Here is a 14,246-nt window from a genome sequence, read left to right as displayed (position 1 = left end):
GTAGTTTGTTTACAGCTTCGTTATATTAGAGTATGTATGTACTGTACTTCACTAATTATCGCTACTCTGAAAACGCCAACCAGCAGCCTCAACATCTGATACACCACCCAAACTTTATCTTCCACATTTTCCCTTTTCCCAGCCGCCGATAGCCGCTCAGCTTGTAGAACAGGTTCAATACCTGATCCATTCTGGGTTCGGGACACCGGGATGGGCTGAAGCACGCCGTGCAACAAGCCCAGGTGGCGGATCGCATTCCATGAAACTGGATATCGGCGCGAGCAGTAAGACTCGCTGTGTTCTTAAACAAGTGTGAGTCCGCGTTGTGAGTGTTCTTTGCATGCTACCATTTTCCACGCAGATGCTTTCCCTCGTGGCCATCTTCAAAACGTAAGAAGGCGAGGGGTGCACCGGAGAAGCAGGACTATTAAGGTAATTATACTTTCCGTTGCAAAGATACCTGGTTTGAATTGCACTCGTCGCCGCTTGCGGGTTTCGATCACATTCCGCAGAGGTGATATGTCAAGCGGAATTTATGATCCCCCAGGCAGGTCTCGCACCATCTCCTCCCACAAATTCCTTCCGCATTTGCATATTAGAAGGTGCGTATACCTATGTGGTACGTATTGCCCGAATCAGCCCTGTGCCTGCAGCGCCTGGCTATTTATGTTATGAAGCAACTTGCGCATGACTGCCTGGCCGAAGACCATTGTCGTTGGCTATCAGGGCTGCTCCTCGCTCTCAACGCACAGTATATGTGCATCTACTGCCGGAGTAAAACAGTCCTGCAACCTCGTTACCTGGTCAGTTCGCTCGCAGGCAAGCGGCGAGGTCGAATGTGCTGCATCATCCCAAATCAATGTGGCACCATGCCGACTCTTTCCTCGGAATCACCGAGTCAGACCTGTATCCTCGTCGATCAGTCATCTTCTCGATCCACCCGAACCACACATCCTATTACGAGTTCAGGAAGGGAGCTCGTTATTGGGCTTCGTTCAAGTCACGGTGCGATGCAGTCAGTAGCTCAACACACTCTCAGGAAACGCCGTGACAATGAATCGGTAAGAAAGAAGTCTTAGCCTCAATCCGACGCTCGTATCTGTAAGATAGTCAATTCCAAGGTCGCAGATCACTAACCGGTCTCGCTTCTTAGTCCCCAGTTCCCATCGCGGACAACATCACAGACAGCCGCCTCCTCGTCCCTCTCGACAGATACCGTGCATTCACTGGTCTCTGCAAGCGGAACGCTGACGAGCAACCACTGCGCGGCTGCACGATACACGCTCATCGACGATGGGCCAACCGCATCATATGTCTTGTTCATGGGATGCATGGATAGCCAGCCAGAATGCTGTCCGTTTACTCCCGTAACTACCTCCATGGGCGTATATCCACAACCACGAGACGCCAGAGACGCCGTGATGGAAAAATGCCCGGCAGACTACTATGCAATTTTCGGAAGTTGCTGCCCCAAGTACGCCCCTGGGGCCTCTTGCCAATGTTGTTCCGACCTCTGACCCTTGATTCATAGTGCCTTTACCCCTTGGACGGCCGCTTTAGGAGGGGCAACGCCGTGCTACAGCACCCTCCCAGCGACAGCGACCACGACACTACCGCCGGCTGCTAGCGACGCAGCGGGGGCCAGGGCAACCATACCTACCGTGACCGTCACAGACACCGTCTTTGCCATGCAGTATGCCGTAAACGCTGATAGGGCTGCCGTATCTCCTGGAGGGATTGCTGGCGCCATCATTGGCGGCGCCGTCTTTGCCGGTATGTTGCTCTGGGTCTACGTGGCGCTCCGCAGGCGCTATCGGCGGAACCAGACGCTTAAGAAACTGAGAGCGGAATTCTTTGACACCCAAGGTCTCATCCCCGGCAGCTCCGAGGTGCCGGTCTCTCCAGGCGCCTCGTCTCATCCGTTTAACCACCTGACCCAGGCGGACATGAAATTACCCCCGGATTACCGCGACAGCGAGCACGGGCACCCGGCTCCCGATCACGCAGAACTCTCGACAGGCCAAGCACACGCCCCAAAATTCAGTCTTCAATTGCCACCACAACTGGCCATTAGGCCTGTAGGATATTACGAACCACCATTGTCCCGTTCCCGTCAGATTCCACGCGGGCGGGCCGAAATACCCCACGCGCCCGGCCAGATAGAACCTCAGCTGCCCGATGCAGCATCCACGCACGAGAGTCCGAGCTCGACCGCAGGCCCATACGCGCATGGCCCTCAAACACTCAGGCGGAACCTCCTGTCCACCGGGGCACATCCTGAACCGGTTCGAAGCCTCTCTTGTCTGTCCCGCAACAACCTCTCGTCCAAGTCCGATCACACACCCTCAAGCCTTCACAGCGGCAGCAATGGCGGTGGCAGCAGACCTAAAAGCCCCCTGCACCCGCTCCCACGGCCACCACCCATCCTCCAAAAACCCGATGGCTTCCGGTTCAATCCGCCTCCGCCGACCAATGCAGAGATATTCCCCCGAACCGGAAGCGTTTGTGAAACCGGAAACAAAGTTTGATATAGCACCAAGATGATCCCAGGATCTGGAGCCCAGACCGACCCCAAGAAGGAAAGCAAAGAGTGCCGATTGCAGTGTGGTAGTAGAAGGGTGGTGCTCAAGCGCCAAAGGGGACAGGGACGGGGAGGGTCTGTCTCAGGTCCTTATGCTGCTGCTAAAAATGTTGGCAATTGTACCGAAGGCACTGTCGGTGGGCCGTGGGTAGCTGCTCAGTCGGATATCGATTTGGCCCGGGGTCTAAGTCCGATCAGAAACGGAGCTCAGTGGTGAAGTATTAGATGACAGCATCCCTAGAGTCCAGGACAGGCAGAAGCCATAGCCAACCCCCATAGGGAGGGTTATCGGCCTTCCGGGAGTTGCCTTTGGAAAGGATATGTTTATCAAATGAGGGTAGTTCGGCTTTAGCTGTGAGCTTTTAAAATTGTTACATCGGATAAGTGGGAGATAATATCTGATGGTCAGGAACCACTGCCTCAGTCACTTGGATGGAGGTACAAACGACACTACGGCGCGTCTTCGGCGTCACGCCGGGGACCCGCTGCCCGTATTCCCGCGCACACCTCGCAATAGGCAAAAGTATTAGCGATTATTCTACGCTCCAGGACCAGTAATTATGATGCGTAACCCGAATCATAAAGGGAGAGAAATGATAATCAAATCGCTTACGATCGCCTGGAAGATAAGGGGAGCAACGCCCATTGGATTGGGGAGTATTATTCCTTCATGTTTCTGCTTCAAGTTGGTAGGGAGATGGCATCACGCTATTATTAATACCCGGTGGCTCGGGATGACCTTCGTCTCTGCTCCAAACAGAAGCTATCACGGATTAATTACAGTGGCAGGAAATCACAAGTCTGGTGCAAAAGAACTCATCGGTTGGCCAGTTAACTATCCGCTGACCTCTCTTTCCACGTTGGGATTATGATAGAGCCCGTCCTTTCTCGAATCGGGCTTCTCTGGACCAAACCCGAAGGCTGCTCCCAAACTCTTGCAGTACTACTGGCATTATTCCATCTCCGGATGATGCAACACATCTTGCAGTTCGCCGCCCAATAACTAGCAAGGTGGGTGGACCTGCCTGCCAAGACTGTTCGGATTCCGAATAACAGTCAGCCCCTGCATCGTTTCGATGTCATCAAGAGAAGGCGCATCGAGAGAGAATTAGCCCGAGCCGGGAAACTGCAATGTGCCGCATTCGGACTCGTCAATCCCGACTATCTTACGGTGGGCCCTGGCCCTTCTCCCACGCTTCTCGAAAGACATTCCGGATATTGAAACAAAGGCATCTGGACTTCCAGAATTTCCTGAATGGTAGCGAAACCATTTCGCAACGGTGTTGGACCATTGAATCACAACCACGCGCGCCGTCACAATGGCAGGGGAGTCCAACGTAATCAAGGTTCTCGGCCTCCACGGCATGGGCACAAGTGGCCGAATTTTCCAATCTCAGACAGGTGAGCACTCATTTTGTCCCAACTCCGTGCGGTGGGTTGGCAATTCGACCTTGCTGCCCTTTGATTGTGCTCGGCTTCCTGACAAGTCATTTCAGCCGCATTTCGCTCCAAGCTTCCTGATGCCTTCGTCTTTGAATTCCTCGACGCGCCACACCGTACCAACCCGGCCCCCGCAACAGATATCTTTTTCAAGTCCGATCACCTCGGTTGGTGGCAAACCCCGACAGTAGACAACATACGCAATGCTCTCGAGGTTCTCGACGAGCATCTCGAGAAGCATGGCCCCTACGACATACTCATGGGTTTCTCTCAAGGCTGCTCGCTCATTGCCAGCTATATCCTCTTCCACACCCGCAAGACACCCAATACCCCCCTCCCCTTCAAGTCAGCCGTCTTCATCTGCGGCGGCATCCCCCTCTCGGTCCTGGAGTACTTGGGTATTGAGGTGTCGGAGGAGGCCAAGGAAATTAATCAGAAGACGGGCGACCTGCTAAAGAACAGGACCCAGGCTCTCGCGCGTATGGCGGAGCGCCATGATGATATCAAGCCCGGCCATGCGACCACCTGGGACAATTTGACGGGAATGGTGCATGACCCAGCAAACGCCGAAATGCCCAAGGAGAGCAACGTGTTTGGGTTGGACCTATCGAACTTGCCCGAGGACCTGCTTATCAGAATGCCCACTGTGCATATCTGGGGTGCCAAGGACCCGCGATTCCCAGCCGCGTGTCAGTTGGCGGGCTTCTGCTCAAACCGGAGGGAGTATGACCACGGCGGTGGTCATGAGATCCCCAGATCGACGGTGGTGTCGCAAACCATTGCGAATCTGATCATCGAATTAGTCAAGCAGATACAGTAGGGCGTGAGAGACACGCTAAAAGTGGCATGTGACGGGGAAGAACATGGTATATGAGAGGCAGCTAGAGCAAGCAGGCCATGGCGTTGGGGTTCTTAGTGGTGGGTTATCTTTATTAGATGCGTCTGAAGGCACTCTTACATGGGAAGAACGGAATGTACTAGAGGAATCATATGTCGAAAGCGAAAGAGTCAATTGACAGTCCTTGATTTATAAAGTTGGTTTTGAGGGCACACCGCTTCTCCTCATGGTTCTTCAAGTATGGTTTGAGAATGAGCTTCTGCACATATTAACCTTCTCGCCGGCTAGTAGGAGAACATGCGCCGACGTGTTCTGAGCGTTTGCTGACAACGTTATCTCAGGCATCTCCGTAACCAAGGCCTGATCAGGCGCAAGATTCCTGGAAACAAATCAATCCCGAGGACCAGTAGTTATGAACTGGTAGCATTATGCGATTATAGCTTTTGACTGACTCGTAAAGAACAAGGAACAAACCCGAGCCGAAACCTCAGAGGCAAAACCCATCAAACTCAACGTGATGGGAAGCTGACACGAGGGGCGAGCCCTAGACACAATACAACGCACCTAACTCCCGAGTTGGGCCTCTACCAAGCTCAACCGGGTCAAATTCAGCGGGCAAATACATCATGGCAACTGCTACAGCTCGGTGGCTGCAAATCAGTACAGCTCAGAAAGGCTGCAAACAGGTACGACACCACAGCGGTATTCGCGCCGTGGGCGGCACTCCTGGACCAACTGGTAGGGTCTGCAGAAGTAGGTGATGAAAGCGTTGATTCTTCTAAGTGCCAGAGGCACTTAGAGAAGCTGTCTAAATACATGTTGACCCTGGCTCGTCGTCCCTATTAGTGGGTCAGTCAGATCTGACCCACAGACAGTCAAATCCTGTAACAGCAACCGTTAACTGCAATCAACCGCTGTGAAGAAGTCCCACGCGCCACGCCACAACAAATGACCGAGAACCCCCCTGCCAAAAAAGTGAAAGAAAAAAAAGGAAAAATACAGCCGGAGCTGGCCGCTGACATATTGACTGCGTCCTTAGCAGACTAGTAACGGACATACGGACCTTGAAGTCCAACGAGAGGAAAAGAGACTGCAAAAAGAACTGTATTATGGAACTCGACTATAACTCAAACAATCTCGCATCCTCAAATATTAGGTGAGGTTTTCGCTTGGCCAAATTCAATATGGTCTCGGCAAACACTCCGTTCGCCCAGGCAAACCAGCTCCCTACGTTGATTCACATCAGCACCGTAATCGCAGGAGATCATTCTTTTGCCAAAAAGGACTTTTTGGGCGACTTACGTGTGTACGACTGAGCTAAGTTCACGTTGACGCTCTCATGAATCAACCCCAGCTTGCTCGACTCGAGCACCAGCTGCAGGCATCCCATGATCTCTTCATCGTCGTTCGACGTCTGCGCCTGCACGAGAAGGCTCATGGGCCACGCGTTTGACAGGCCAATATGGGGCCCTTTATAGATGACGATTTTGGTCAGCCATTCGTCAAGCCCACAAACACAAGCGTCCCTCCTTCAACCCGGAGGATAAGAAACCGAGTCCGGCAGACGGGGGAAGAAGGTAACGTACCGCCAATACCGCGAAACTCCTTCCCTGTCAAGAAGTACGGGTTCCCCGTCTTCTCCAGCAGCATGCGCCTCGTGTTCCGGTAGACCGGGTCGTCGGCGCTCACGAACCCCATCAGCGGCAGGGCCAGCAGGCTCGGGTAGTTGGCGTCGTCCATGAGCAGGGCGCTGCCGTAGCCGTCGACCTCGTACGCGAACACGTCGCCGTACTTGCGGTGGCTGACAACGCCGTGCTCCCAGATGCCCTCCGTGATGCGCTTGCTCCAGTCCTCGAGCGTCTCGGCCAGCTTCGCGTCGGCGGCCGAGCCTCGGAGGATGGCGGCCGTGCGCCCCAGCTCGACGGCCATCTGCGCGTTGGCCGGTATGAAGAAGCCGAAGATGGTCGCGTCGTCGCTGGGGCGGAAGGCCGAGCGGACCAGGCCGGTGCCGTTGTTCAGCGGGTTGCCGATGCCCTTGAGGCTGAGGGTTTCGGTGCCCGTGTTGGTGTTCCGCTGGAAGGTGTACATGTTGTGCTGGTAGCTACCCGTCTCCGGGTCAAAAGTGCTCTCGCTCTGGGCGCTGAGAACCGAGAGGATAGTGTTGACGGCCTTGTACCAGCGGGAGTTGAGAAAGGCCCGGCTGCCCGTGTGGCGGTGGAACTCGTTGCCCAGGGCGAGAAAGTGGGCGAGCGAGTCGAGCTCGTACTTGCATTCGAAGACGAAGCTGGGCTCGTAGATGGGATGGACGGCGTCGTCCTGACCGTTGTAGCTCACCGGCAGCCCCGAGATGGGGGGCGGCTGGAACGCGTTGCAGTAGGGCGACTGGATCACGTATTCGCTTTGCGTGTTGATGGCGCCCAGGATCAGGTTGAATATGGCCGGGTCCTTCTTTGCCAGGGCCTGGTATGGCTTCAGCTGGTTGGCGCTGTCCCGGAGCCACTCAGCCAGAATATCTCCGGTGATGATGAAGGACTGGGGCCCTTCCCACTCGCCATCGTCCACCCAAGCGTTCTCTTCCCTCCGGCGGCGCAGCTTCTGTTTGATCTTCTCGTCTTTCCCGTCCGTGTGGAACTTAACCGTCGTATCGGTAGTAGAGGGGAATGCATTTTCGAACAGCCTGGCGAGATCGGGGTCCTTCATCCGCGAGGTGATGTCGTTGATGACCTGCTCGATAGCGTCTGACTGGAAGGTCCTGCAGTCGGGATTCGGCCGCTGGAAGGGAAGTTTGAGGGGCCCTTCGCTCAGAGGGGGGCTTTTGCGGTCGTTAGCTTAGAACGAACAAAGGCGACCTTGTCGGGACGGTAGAGAATGCCACTCACTGAGGAAATGTAGCATAGTTGGCGTAGTTGGGACAAGCTTCCTTGTCGCCCGTGTCCGTCAATCGTTGTTGGCCACCGTTGAAGCCTTGAGCGGCCGCGGGCACCAGCAGCGGCACGACAAACGCGTACCACGGGAGATGATGCATTATTGCCGGAGGCTGTGCGCTTGCAGCTGCACCTACGAGAGCAAGCAGCGGGAGTTCGAAACGACGGAGAGGAGGACGGGGAGGAGAGGAAGCACCGTGGCGGCCGGGAGGCTCTGAAGCTTCAGTAGATCATCCCCATCCCTGTCAATCGTGTCTCGTACAATTTGACCGACGAGCGGGGATAAAGGGTGAACCCTAGATTGGATCTCCCGGTAACCTACAAAAGCAAGTTCAAGTTGGTCGTGGGACTGGATGTTGCATGTGTTAGCGCCCTGCCATTGTTGGCCTGGTGAGCCGATGTGCTGTGGGGTCGTGTTACAGCCGTTTGGAAGTACGGATTACTAACTATATACCTAGTGTGCAGTACCTTACATACGGATTACACCAGTACCTAGTGCAGGGCGGGGAACTCACTAGTGTAGTTAGTTAGTGCACATGGACCCCTGACTATCAAAATCCGGGGGATGTGCTGCAGCTCAGCCCATTCTCTTCGTGTATTGTACGCTACGCTACGGTATTGCACAGTATGTAACTCCGCAGTTCATTGCCTTATACAGGCAGCACGAAGCGCACAAGCTCAATATTATCCCTTTTAAGGACCTTGGCCTGTAACTTCCATTGGTTCGGCCTTCGACATCACGAAACATTGGACAATTCAAAGAAACAGCTGAGTGCGAAGGGATCCAAAGAGGAAGGGGAAAACGAGACATGACCTTTGTTTTTCTTCAACTCGTGACAAGACGCTATCAGCTAGCCCGAATGCCCTCTACTCGCCAACTTCGTTATTTTTTGGAGAAAAATGACATGATACTGCCTTGGCCTTTCTGACCAGACTTCTTTGGCTTTGCTGTCTGCATTGAGGGAGCCGAGCTCGTTGTCTTCGGTTTCGCAGCCGGGGGCGCCTCATCCTCTGAGAAGGACTCCCAACCAGGCTCCTGAATAGTGACTGTTATAGAAATTAGCAAGTTGAAAGGAGGAGCAGAACAGGTATTCGTGCGACCTACCAAGATACCCCTGGTCATCCATGATCTGTTTCTTACGCATAACCCGTCTTTTGCCCCGCCGCCGACCGTTGGCAGAAACAGCAACAACTTCCGTCTCCTCCTCCTTCACAGGCTCAGGCTCCGGCGCCTGGGGTTCTTCCTCCATTACCTCCTCCACGGGCTCTTCCTCGGGTGTTTCTGCCTTATCTGACGCCTCTTCTTCCTCGTCCTCTTCCTCCATCATCCGTCTCAGCTCCTCTTCCCTCTGCTTCTTGGTTTTGAAGGCTGATCCGCTGCGCGGTTTCGGCTGTGGCAACTCATCGTCGTCCTCGCCATCGTCGGACAGTGGCTGCGCGCTCGGCTCCTCACTGTCCGGCGCTGTGGCCTGTGGTGTATTTGCTTCCTTCTTAACTTTGGCTGCTTTTGCCGTCGCTTTGGAGAAGGCTTGCATGATACCGGAACTTGGGCCACGCTTCAACGATGGGGCGGGCTTTTTCGTCGGCCCCAAAGAAGAACCTTTGTCAGTCGTCTCCTGAGCGGGTGGAGCAGGTTTTGAAACTTCCTTGACCCTTTCTGGGGCCTTTGGCTGCGCAGCGTTTGACGACGTGAGCTTCGCTTGGGCCTGCGTCCTCGCAGCAGCAGCCGCAGCACTAAACCCGGGCCCCTGTCGCTCTCTACGTCGCACCTTAGGGTTGGTGATGGGAACGAGACTCTTCAAGTCGTCGCCCGAGCTCAGGCTAAGTACTTGGTTTGCTGCATCGACGAGCAGAGCCATGTCCTGCGATATGGTTAGGTATTAATCATCTCAAAATGTTGTGCGAGGGTTTCTGTCTGACCTTTGTCGGATGCGGTCCGACGCTGTAGATGTGTATCGAGCTGACTTGTTCATATTCCGCAAGGGTTTCTTGAATCTAGTGAGCCGAAGTGCTGCATATTCGACGCTGACTACCAACCTCTGAGTTGCCCTTCCGGCACTAGCGAAAGGGTGAGAGTAGGGACGACCTCGGCGAACGATTCAATCTCGGGTGCCGAGCTTGCCATCTCGACATCGCCATCGTTCCCATGCTGCGATGCCGGCGCCTTGTCAGGAGCTCTCTTGGTTCCGTAGATCAAATACGTGGCATGCACGGCACCAGGACGTTTCGCATTCTGGTTCCGGTGGAACTCGTAAAGCATCCTGAGAGTGTTAGTCTTTTATCTGGCTTTCAAACTGAGTGCCCACACATACTGTTTTGCTGTGTTGACATGAACCTTGAGCGCCCGGCTCAGCAACCGATAAGTTATCTGGGTAAGAGGAACTGATGTCAATCGAGGGCCGCCGTGGATGCGCGTCTAGGGATGGAAAAGCTCGTACCACTTTATCTTCGGTGAGGACATTCTCGGCCAAGAACTTGTTGTAGCTATCCATTGTGAGTTTGCGAGATTTGCAGGATTCGGCCGTGCAAAGCCTCGAGGTCGATGTGGTTTGCGATCGGCGCTACGGAGTAATAAGAACAAGTCGCGACGCGCGACCCAGAAACCAATTAAAAGAGCCGATGGCGTCGTAGCGCGAAGTCACGTTTCGCTGCTGAGAGACGAATGGGGCCCCCCTTGCAGCCGCGGACCGAAGTGGCTGCAGGCCCCTGTAACCCCTGTGTCGAACGCCGGCTCGGTGATTCGCTCGCCCCAAAAATTGGGGGCCTGGACCAGGACGCGACGGAGCCAACGAAAGCTTCGACGGACCTTCAAGGTGCCCGGCGGGCCAAAATCAACACCCCACTGCAATCTTGCATCGCGACGCTTACTTCCGTTCCAAAGGTGCCACGAACACCTCCCACGGTCCTTCGCCTCACGGTCGCGCCATGACTTGCTTCATACCTGCCGTCTTGCCGATCTAATTCAGCTCGTTTCTTGTGCACACTGCTCCCGTTCCACCGCACCCTCGCCTCAACTTCTTGTCGCCGGCGTAGTTCCGGCGCGGCGCAGCGCGCTGGGCCAAAAAAAAGAAGATGGCGTCGTTTCCGCGATTTCGATTCTTGGCAATCGCCGTTCTTTTCCACCTCGTGTATATATATTCCATCTTTGACATCTACTTCGTTAGCCCGATCGTGTCGGGCATGCGCCTGTTCCAAGTCGAAAGGGCACCATCGACTCGTCCGCCCGCAGACCGCCTGGTGCTCTTCGTAGGTCCGTGGAGCAAAAGCCCTTGTGCGCTCGCAGACGGAGTCAATTGCTGACCGATCCATGCACAGGAGACGGATTGCGAGCCGATAAAGCGTTTCAGTTCCACCCTGAACCTTACCCCGAGAACGATGATGATCTTGTGCCGAGGCCGCTTGCCCCGTTTCTGCGCTCCAAAGTGCTGCAAGAGGGCACCTTTGGTGTCTCGCATACGCGTGTGCCGACCGAATCGCGACCCGGACATGTGGCTCTCATTGCTGGCCTCTACGAGGATGTCTCGGCTGTCACCACCGGCTGGAAACTGAATCCCGTCAACTTCGACAGTGTGTTCAACCGCAGTCGGCACACATGGAGTTGGGGGAGCCCCGACATCCTGCCCATGTTTCAACATGGCGCTGTTCCCGGCAGGGTGGACGCCTTCACGTACGGGGCCGAGCTGGAGGACTTCTCGTCTGATGCCCTCGTACTGGACCTGTGGGTGTTCGACCACGTGAAGGACTTCTTTGCCAAGGCGCGGACGGATAAGGCGCTCAACGACGCGCTGAGGCAGGACAAGATTGTTTTCTTCCTTCACTTGCTGGGGCTGGACACAACCGGGCACTCGCATCGGCCTTATTCGAAAGAGTACCTCCACAACATCAAAGTGGTCGACAAGGGAGTCCAGGAGGTTGCCGAATTGATGAAGGATTTCTATGGCGACGACCGGACCGCCTTCATCTTTACTGCTGACCACGGCATGAGTGACTGGGGCAGCCACGGAGACGGCCATCCTGACAATACCCGAACTCCTCTGATCGCCTGGGGGGCAGGGATTGCCAAGCCTCAACTCTACCCCGGAGAAGTCGCACCGGGACATGATGAGTACTCTTCCGACTGGCATCTGGATCATGTTAGGCGACATGATGTTTCCCAGGCTGATGTGGCCGCGCTCATGGCCTACCTCATTGGTGCGGAGTTCCCGGCGAACTCGGTGGGCGAGCTGCCTCTCTCTTTTCTGACAGCTGGTCTGAAGGAAAAGGCCGAGGCGTCGCTGGTGAACACGCAGGGGGTTCTCGAGCAATACCGCGTCAAGGAAGAGAAGAAGAAGGCAACAGAGCTAAGATACCGGCCATACGGCCCCCTGAGCGCCGAAGGCCTGGACGCGGAAAGCCGGGTGGCGCACATCCGGCAACTCATTGACGTCGGCAGCTACGAGGAAGCCATTGAAGAGTCAGCGGCTCTTATGAAGGTCGGCCTCGGCGGCCTCCGGTACCTGCAGACTTATGATTGGCTATTCTTGAGGGCTCTCATCACAGTGGGCTACTTGGGCTGGGTGGCATATGCCCTCACCACTGTCATCGATCTTCATGTGCTGCACAGCCGTGTCCAGCCCTCCAGGACTCTTGCCGGGATTGTTGCTTCAACCTCCGCTTTGACGGCGCTCTACGCCTCGTTTGTTATCTCCAAGTCGCCGCTGACCTACTACGCATATGCATTCTTTCCTGTGTTTTTCTGGGAGGAAGTGTATGCGCGACGGGAGAGCCTGGTGGAAGGCCGCAAGGAGCTGTTTGGTCATATCCAGTCCGGAGGCAGTCTTGCCTCTTTGGTCCTCAACTGTGCCGTCTATGTCGGAATCATTGAATCTCTGGTAAGTCTATCTATGCCCCTAAAAGTACATTGACACCCTGAGCATGCCGTGCCGACTTACAGCGTAGGCTCTGGGTTATATCCATCGCGAGATTCTGACCATACTCTTTGTCATCGGCGCTTTCTGGCCCGCTGCATATGGCTTCGCCTTCTTGCAAGAGCACGCCGCCCTGTCCATCACCTGGTTCCTGTCGTGCATCGCCATGAGCACCTTCACGCTCCTTCCAGCCGCCATGACATCCGAGGACGTCAACATGATGTCTGTTGCCCTACTACAAACCTATGTGTGGACTAAGCTAACAATATCACACAGAATGATCGGAGGCATTTTAATGGTTGTTGTCGGCATTTTGTACCTGGTTCTGGAAGACTTTGTTCTCTCAGACTTTGCTTGGTCTGACAAACCATCGGCTCCGAGGAGGCATGTCTCGAGGACTCTCGTGGGCATCCAAATCGGCCTGACGATTCTTTCCATCGTGGTGACCCGTTCGAGCGCCCTGTCTTTGCGAGCCAAGCAAGGACTTCCCCGTGGCAACCAGATACTCGGTTGGGCGGTGCTTGGTAGGTTTCTTGCATGCTCTCCCAATCCTAGTGACTCTACTGACCAGTTACAGTATCATCATTCTTGATGCCGTTGGCTCACCGCGCACAGCCCAACAGCCACTACCTCCACAGGATACTGGTTATTTTCCTGACCTGTGCCCCCACCTTTGTTATCCTGGCCATCTCCTACGAAGGACTCTTCTACGTGGCCTTCTCAGCCGTCCTGGTTAGCTGGGTCCGACTAGAGCATGCCGTCTACAAGTTTTCTTCTCTAGCTCACCCATCTCCCGCTCCTGACGGCACAACAACACACGCCGAAGCGAACGGTGCGACATCCGCAAGATCTCAAACACCCGAGACTAATCGGGCGCTCCCCTCGCCCTTCCGGCCGCTCACGCTTCGCGACGCGCGCGTCGCACTCTTCTTCTTTGTCCTCTTCCAGTCGGCCTTCTTCAGCACGGGCAATGTGGCCTCTGTCTCCTCCTTCAGCCTTGACAGCGTTTCCCGGCTGATCCCCATCTTCGACCCCTTCTCGCAAGGCGCCATGCTTATCCTCAAGCTGATGATCCCATTCGCTCTCATTTCGGCCAATCTTGGCATCCTGAACAAGCGGCTGGGCGTCGCGCCTTCTGCGCTGTTCATGGTGGTCATGGCCATCAGCGACATTCTGACGCTGTACTTTTTTTGGGTGGTCAAGGACGAGGGCTCGTGGCTCGAGATTGGGTCCACCATCAGTCACTTTGTGATTGCCAGCTTATTGTGCGTCTTTGTCGCAGCACTCGAGGGCGTGAGCGCCTTGTTCATTGCTGGGGTTGAGGTGGAAGAGGACGTAACTCGGGCAGTTTGCGAGGGGGCGGTCGCCGAGGTGCTGCTGAAGAGGACTGATGAGAACGGTGCCGGTGGGGAATAGAAGCTGATCTCACTCGTATCTAGAGTCGGGTGACCTTGCGTAAAGGGGTGCTTTAGAATGTATCATACGGGCATAATATTCGCAATATAGACTGGCTCCTAGGTCGGAACAATCCGATTCCTTCTTCTGTACAGTACCAG

At 55.0% G+C, this 14,246-nt stretch overlaps 5 protein-coding genes across 5 annotated transcripts; 3 read left to right on the top strand and 2 right to left on the bottom strand.

Moving 5' to 3' along the window:
• The first annotated feature begins 623 nt into the window (after positions 1 to 623).
• Positions 624 to 2,740, top strand: MYCTH_2298709 (uncharacterized protein). Its single transcript, XM_003660364.1, has 3 exons — positions 624 to 1,061; positions 1,154 to 1,474; positions 1,532 to 2,740. Exons 2-3 carry the CDS (start codon positions 1,380 to 1,382, stop codon positions 2,526 to 2,528), a joined length of 1,092 nt encoding a protein of 363 aa, XP_003660412.1. The 5' UTR covers positions 624 to 1,061; positions 1,154 to 1,379; the 3' UTR covers positions 2,529 to 2,740.
• A 1,079-nt stretch (positions 2,741 to 3,819) lies between these two features.
• Positions 3,820 to 5,050, top strand: MYCTH_74026 (uncharacterized protein). The gene is made up of 2 exons (XM_003660363.1): positions 3,820 to 3,982; positions 4,069 to 5,050. The coding sequence occupies exons 1-2, from the start codon at positions 3,901 to 3,903 to the stop codon at positions 4,839 to 4,841; spliced, it is 855 nt and encodes a 284-aa protein (XP_003660411.1). The 5' UTR covers positions 3,820 to 3,900; the 3' UTR covers positions 4,842 to 5,050.
• A 564-nt stretch (positions 5,051 to 5,614) lies between these two features.
• On the bottom strand, positions 5,615 to 7,884 carry MYCTH_59997 (Six-hairpin glycosidase-like protein; the record flags this gene model as incomplete). The annotated part of the gene is made up of 4 exons (XM_003660362.1): positions 5,615 to 6,086; positions 6,162 to 6,329; positions 6,446 to 7,671; positions 7,739 to 7,884. 4 exons carry the CDS (start codon positions 7,882 to 7,884, stop codon positions 5,980 to 5,982), a joined length of 1,647 nt encoding a protein of 548 aa, XP_003660410.1. The 3' UTR covers positions 5,615 to 5,979.
• A 543-nt stretch (positions 7,885 to 8,427) lies between these two features.
• MYCTH_2298705 (uncharacterized protein) lies at positions 8,428 to 10,362 on the bottom strand. The gene is made up of 6 exons (XM_003660361.1): positions 10,222 to 10,362; positions 10,096 to 10,151; positions 9,821 to 10,044; positions 9,704 to 9,771; positions 8,889 to 9,645; positions 8,428 to 8,830 (listed from the first exon to the last, which is right to left on the bottom strand). The coding sequence occupies exons 1-6, from the start codon at positions 10,273 to 10,275 to the stop codon at positions 8,667 to 8,669; spliced, it is 1,323 nt and encodes a 440-aa protein (XP_003660409.1). The 5' UTR covers positions 10,276 to 10,362; the 3' UTR covers positions 8,428 to 8,666.
• Positions 10,363 to 10,574: 212 nt separating this feature from the next.
• Positions 10,575 to 14,232, top strand: MYCTH_2298702 (uncharacterized protein). Its single transcript, XM_003660360.1, has 5 exons — positions 10,575 to 11,033; positions 11,099 to 12,654; positions 12,722 to 12,912; positions 12,967 to 13,214; positions 13,268 to 14,232. Exons 1-5 carry the CDS (start codon positions 10,856 to 10,858, stop codon positions 14,104 to 14,106), a joined length of 3,012 nt encoding a protein of 1,003 aa, XP_003660408.1. The 5' UTR covers positions 10,575 to 10,855; the 3' UTR covers positions 14,107 to 14,232.
• The last annotated feature ends 14 nt before the right edge of the window (positions 14,233 to 14,246 follow it).

This window comes from Thermothelomyces thermophilus, chromosome 1 (assembly GCF_000226095.1).
Source record: "Thermothelomyces thermophilus ATCC 42464 chromosome 1, complete sequence".
NCBI lineage: Eukaryota > Fungi > Ascomycota > Sordariomycetes > Sordariales > Chaetomiaceae > Thermothelomyces > Thermothelomyces thermophilus.
This window is presented reverse-complemented; position numbering and strand designations above follow the sequence as displayed.

What these genes read in the sequence shown, in the direction of transcription:
- MYCTH_2298709 (XM_003660364.1), top strand. Translation starts at nt 1,380, where the DNA reads ATGGGCGTATATCCACAACCACGAGACGCCAGAGACGCCGTGATGGAA. An exon ending in TTCGGAAGTTGCTGCCCCAA is followed by an intron (nt 1,475 to 1,531) that starts GTACGCCCCTGG and finishes CTTGATTCATAG; the next exon opens with TGCCTTTACCCCTTGGACGG.
- MYCTH_74026 (XM_003660363.1), top strand. Translation starts at nt 3,901, where the DNA reads ATGGCAGGGGAGTCCAACGTAATCAAGGTTCTCGGCCTCCACGGCATG. An exon ending in AATTTTCCAATCTCAGACAG is followed by an intron (nt 3,983 to 4,068) that starts GTGAGCACTCAT and finishes CTTCCTGACAAG; the next exon opens with TCATTTCAGCCGCATTTCGC.
- MYCTH_2298705 (XM_003660361.1), bottom strand. Translation starts at nt 10,275, where the DNA reads ATGGATAGCTACAACAAGTTCTTGGCCGAGAATGTCCTCACCGAAGAT. An exon ending in CATGTCAACACAGCAAAACA is followed by an intron (nt 10,045 to 10,095) that starts GTATGTGTGGGC and finishes TAACACTCTCAG; the next exon opens with GATGCTTTACGAGTTCCACC. An exon ending in GGATGACCAGGGGTATCTTG is followed by an intron (nt 8,831 to 8,888) that starts GTAGGTCGCACG and finishes TTTCTATAACAG; the next exon opens with TCACTATTCAGGAGCCTGGT.
- MYCTH_2298702 (XM_003660360.1), top strand. Translation starts at nt 10,856, where the DNA reads ATGGCGTCGTTTCCGCGATTTCGATTCTTGGCAATCGCCGTTCTTTTC. An exon ending in CCGCCTGGTGCTCTTCGTAG is followed by an intron (nt 11,034 to 11,098) that starts GTCCGTGGAGCA and finishes ATCCATGCACAG; the next exon opens with GAGACGGATTGCGAGCCGAT. An exon ending in ACTCGGTTGGGCGGTGCTTG is followed by an intron (nt 13,215 to 13,267) that starts GTAGGTTTCTTG and finishes GACCAGTTACAG; the next exon opens with TATCATCATTCTTGATGCCG.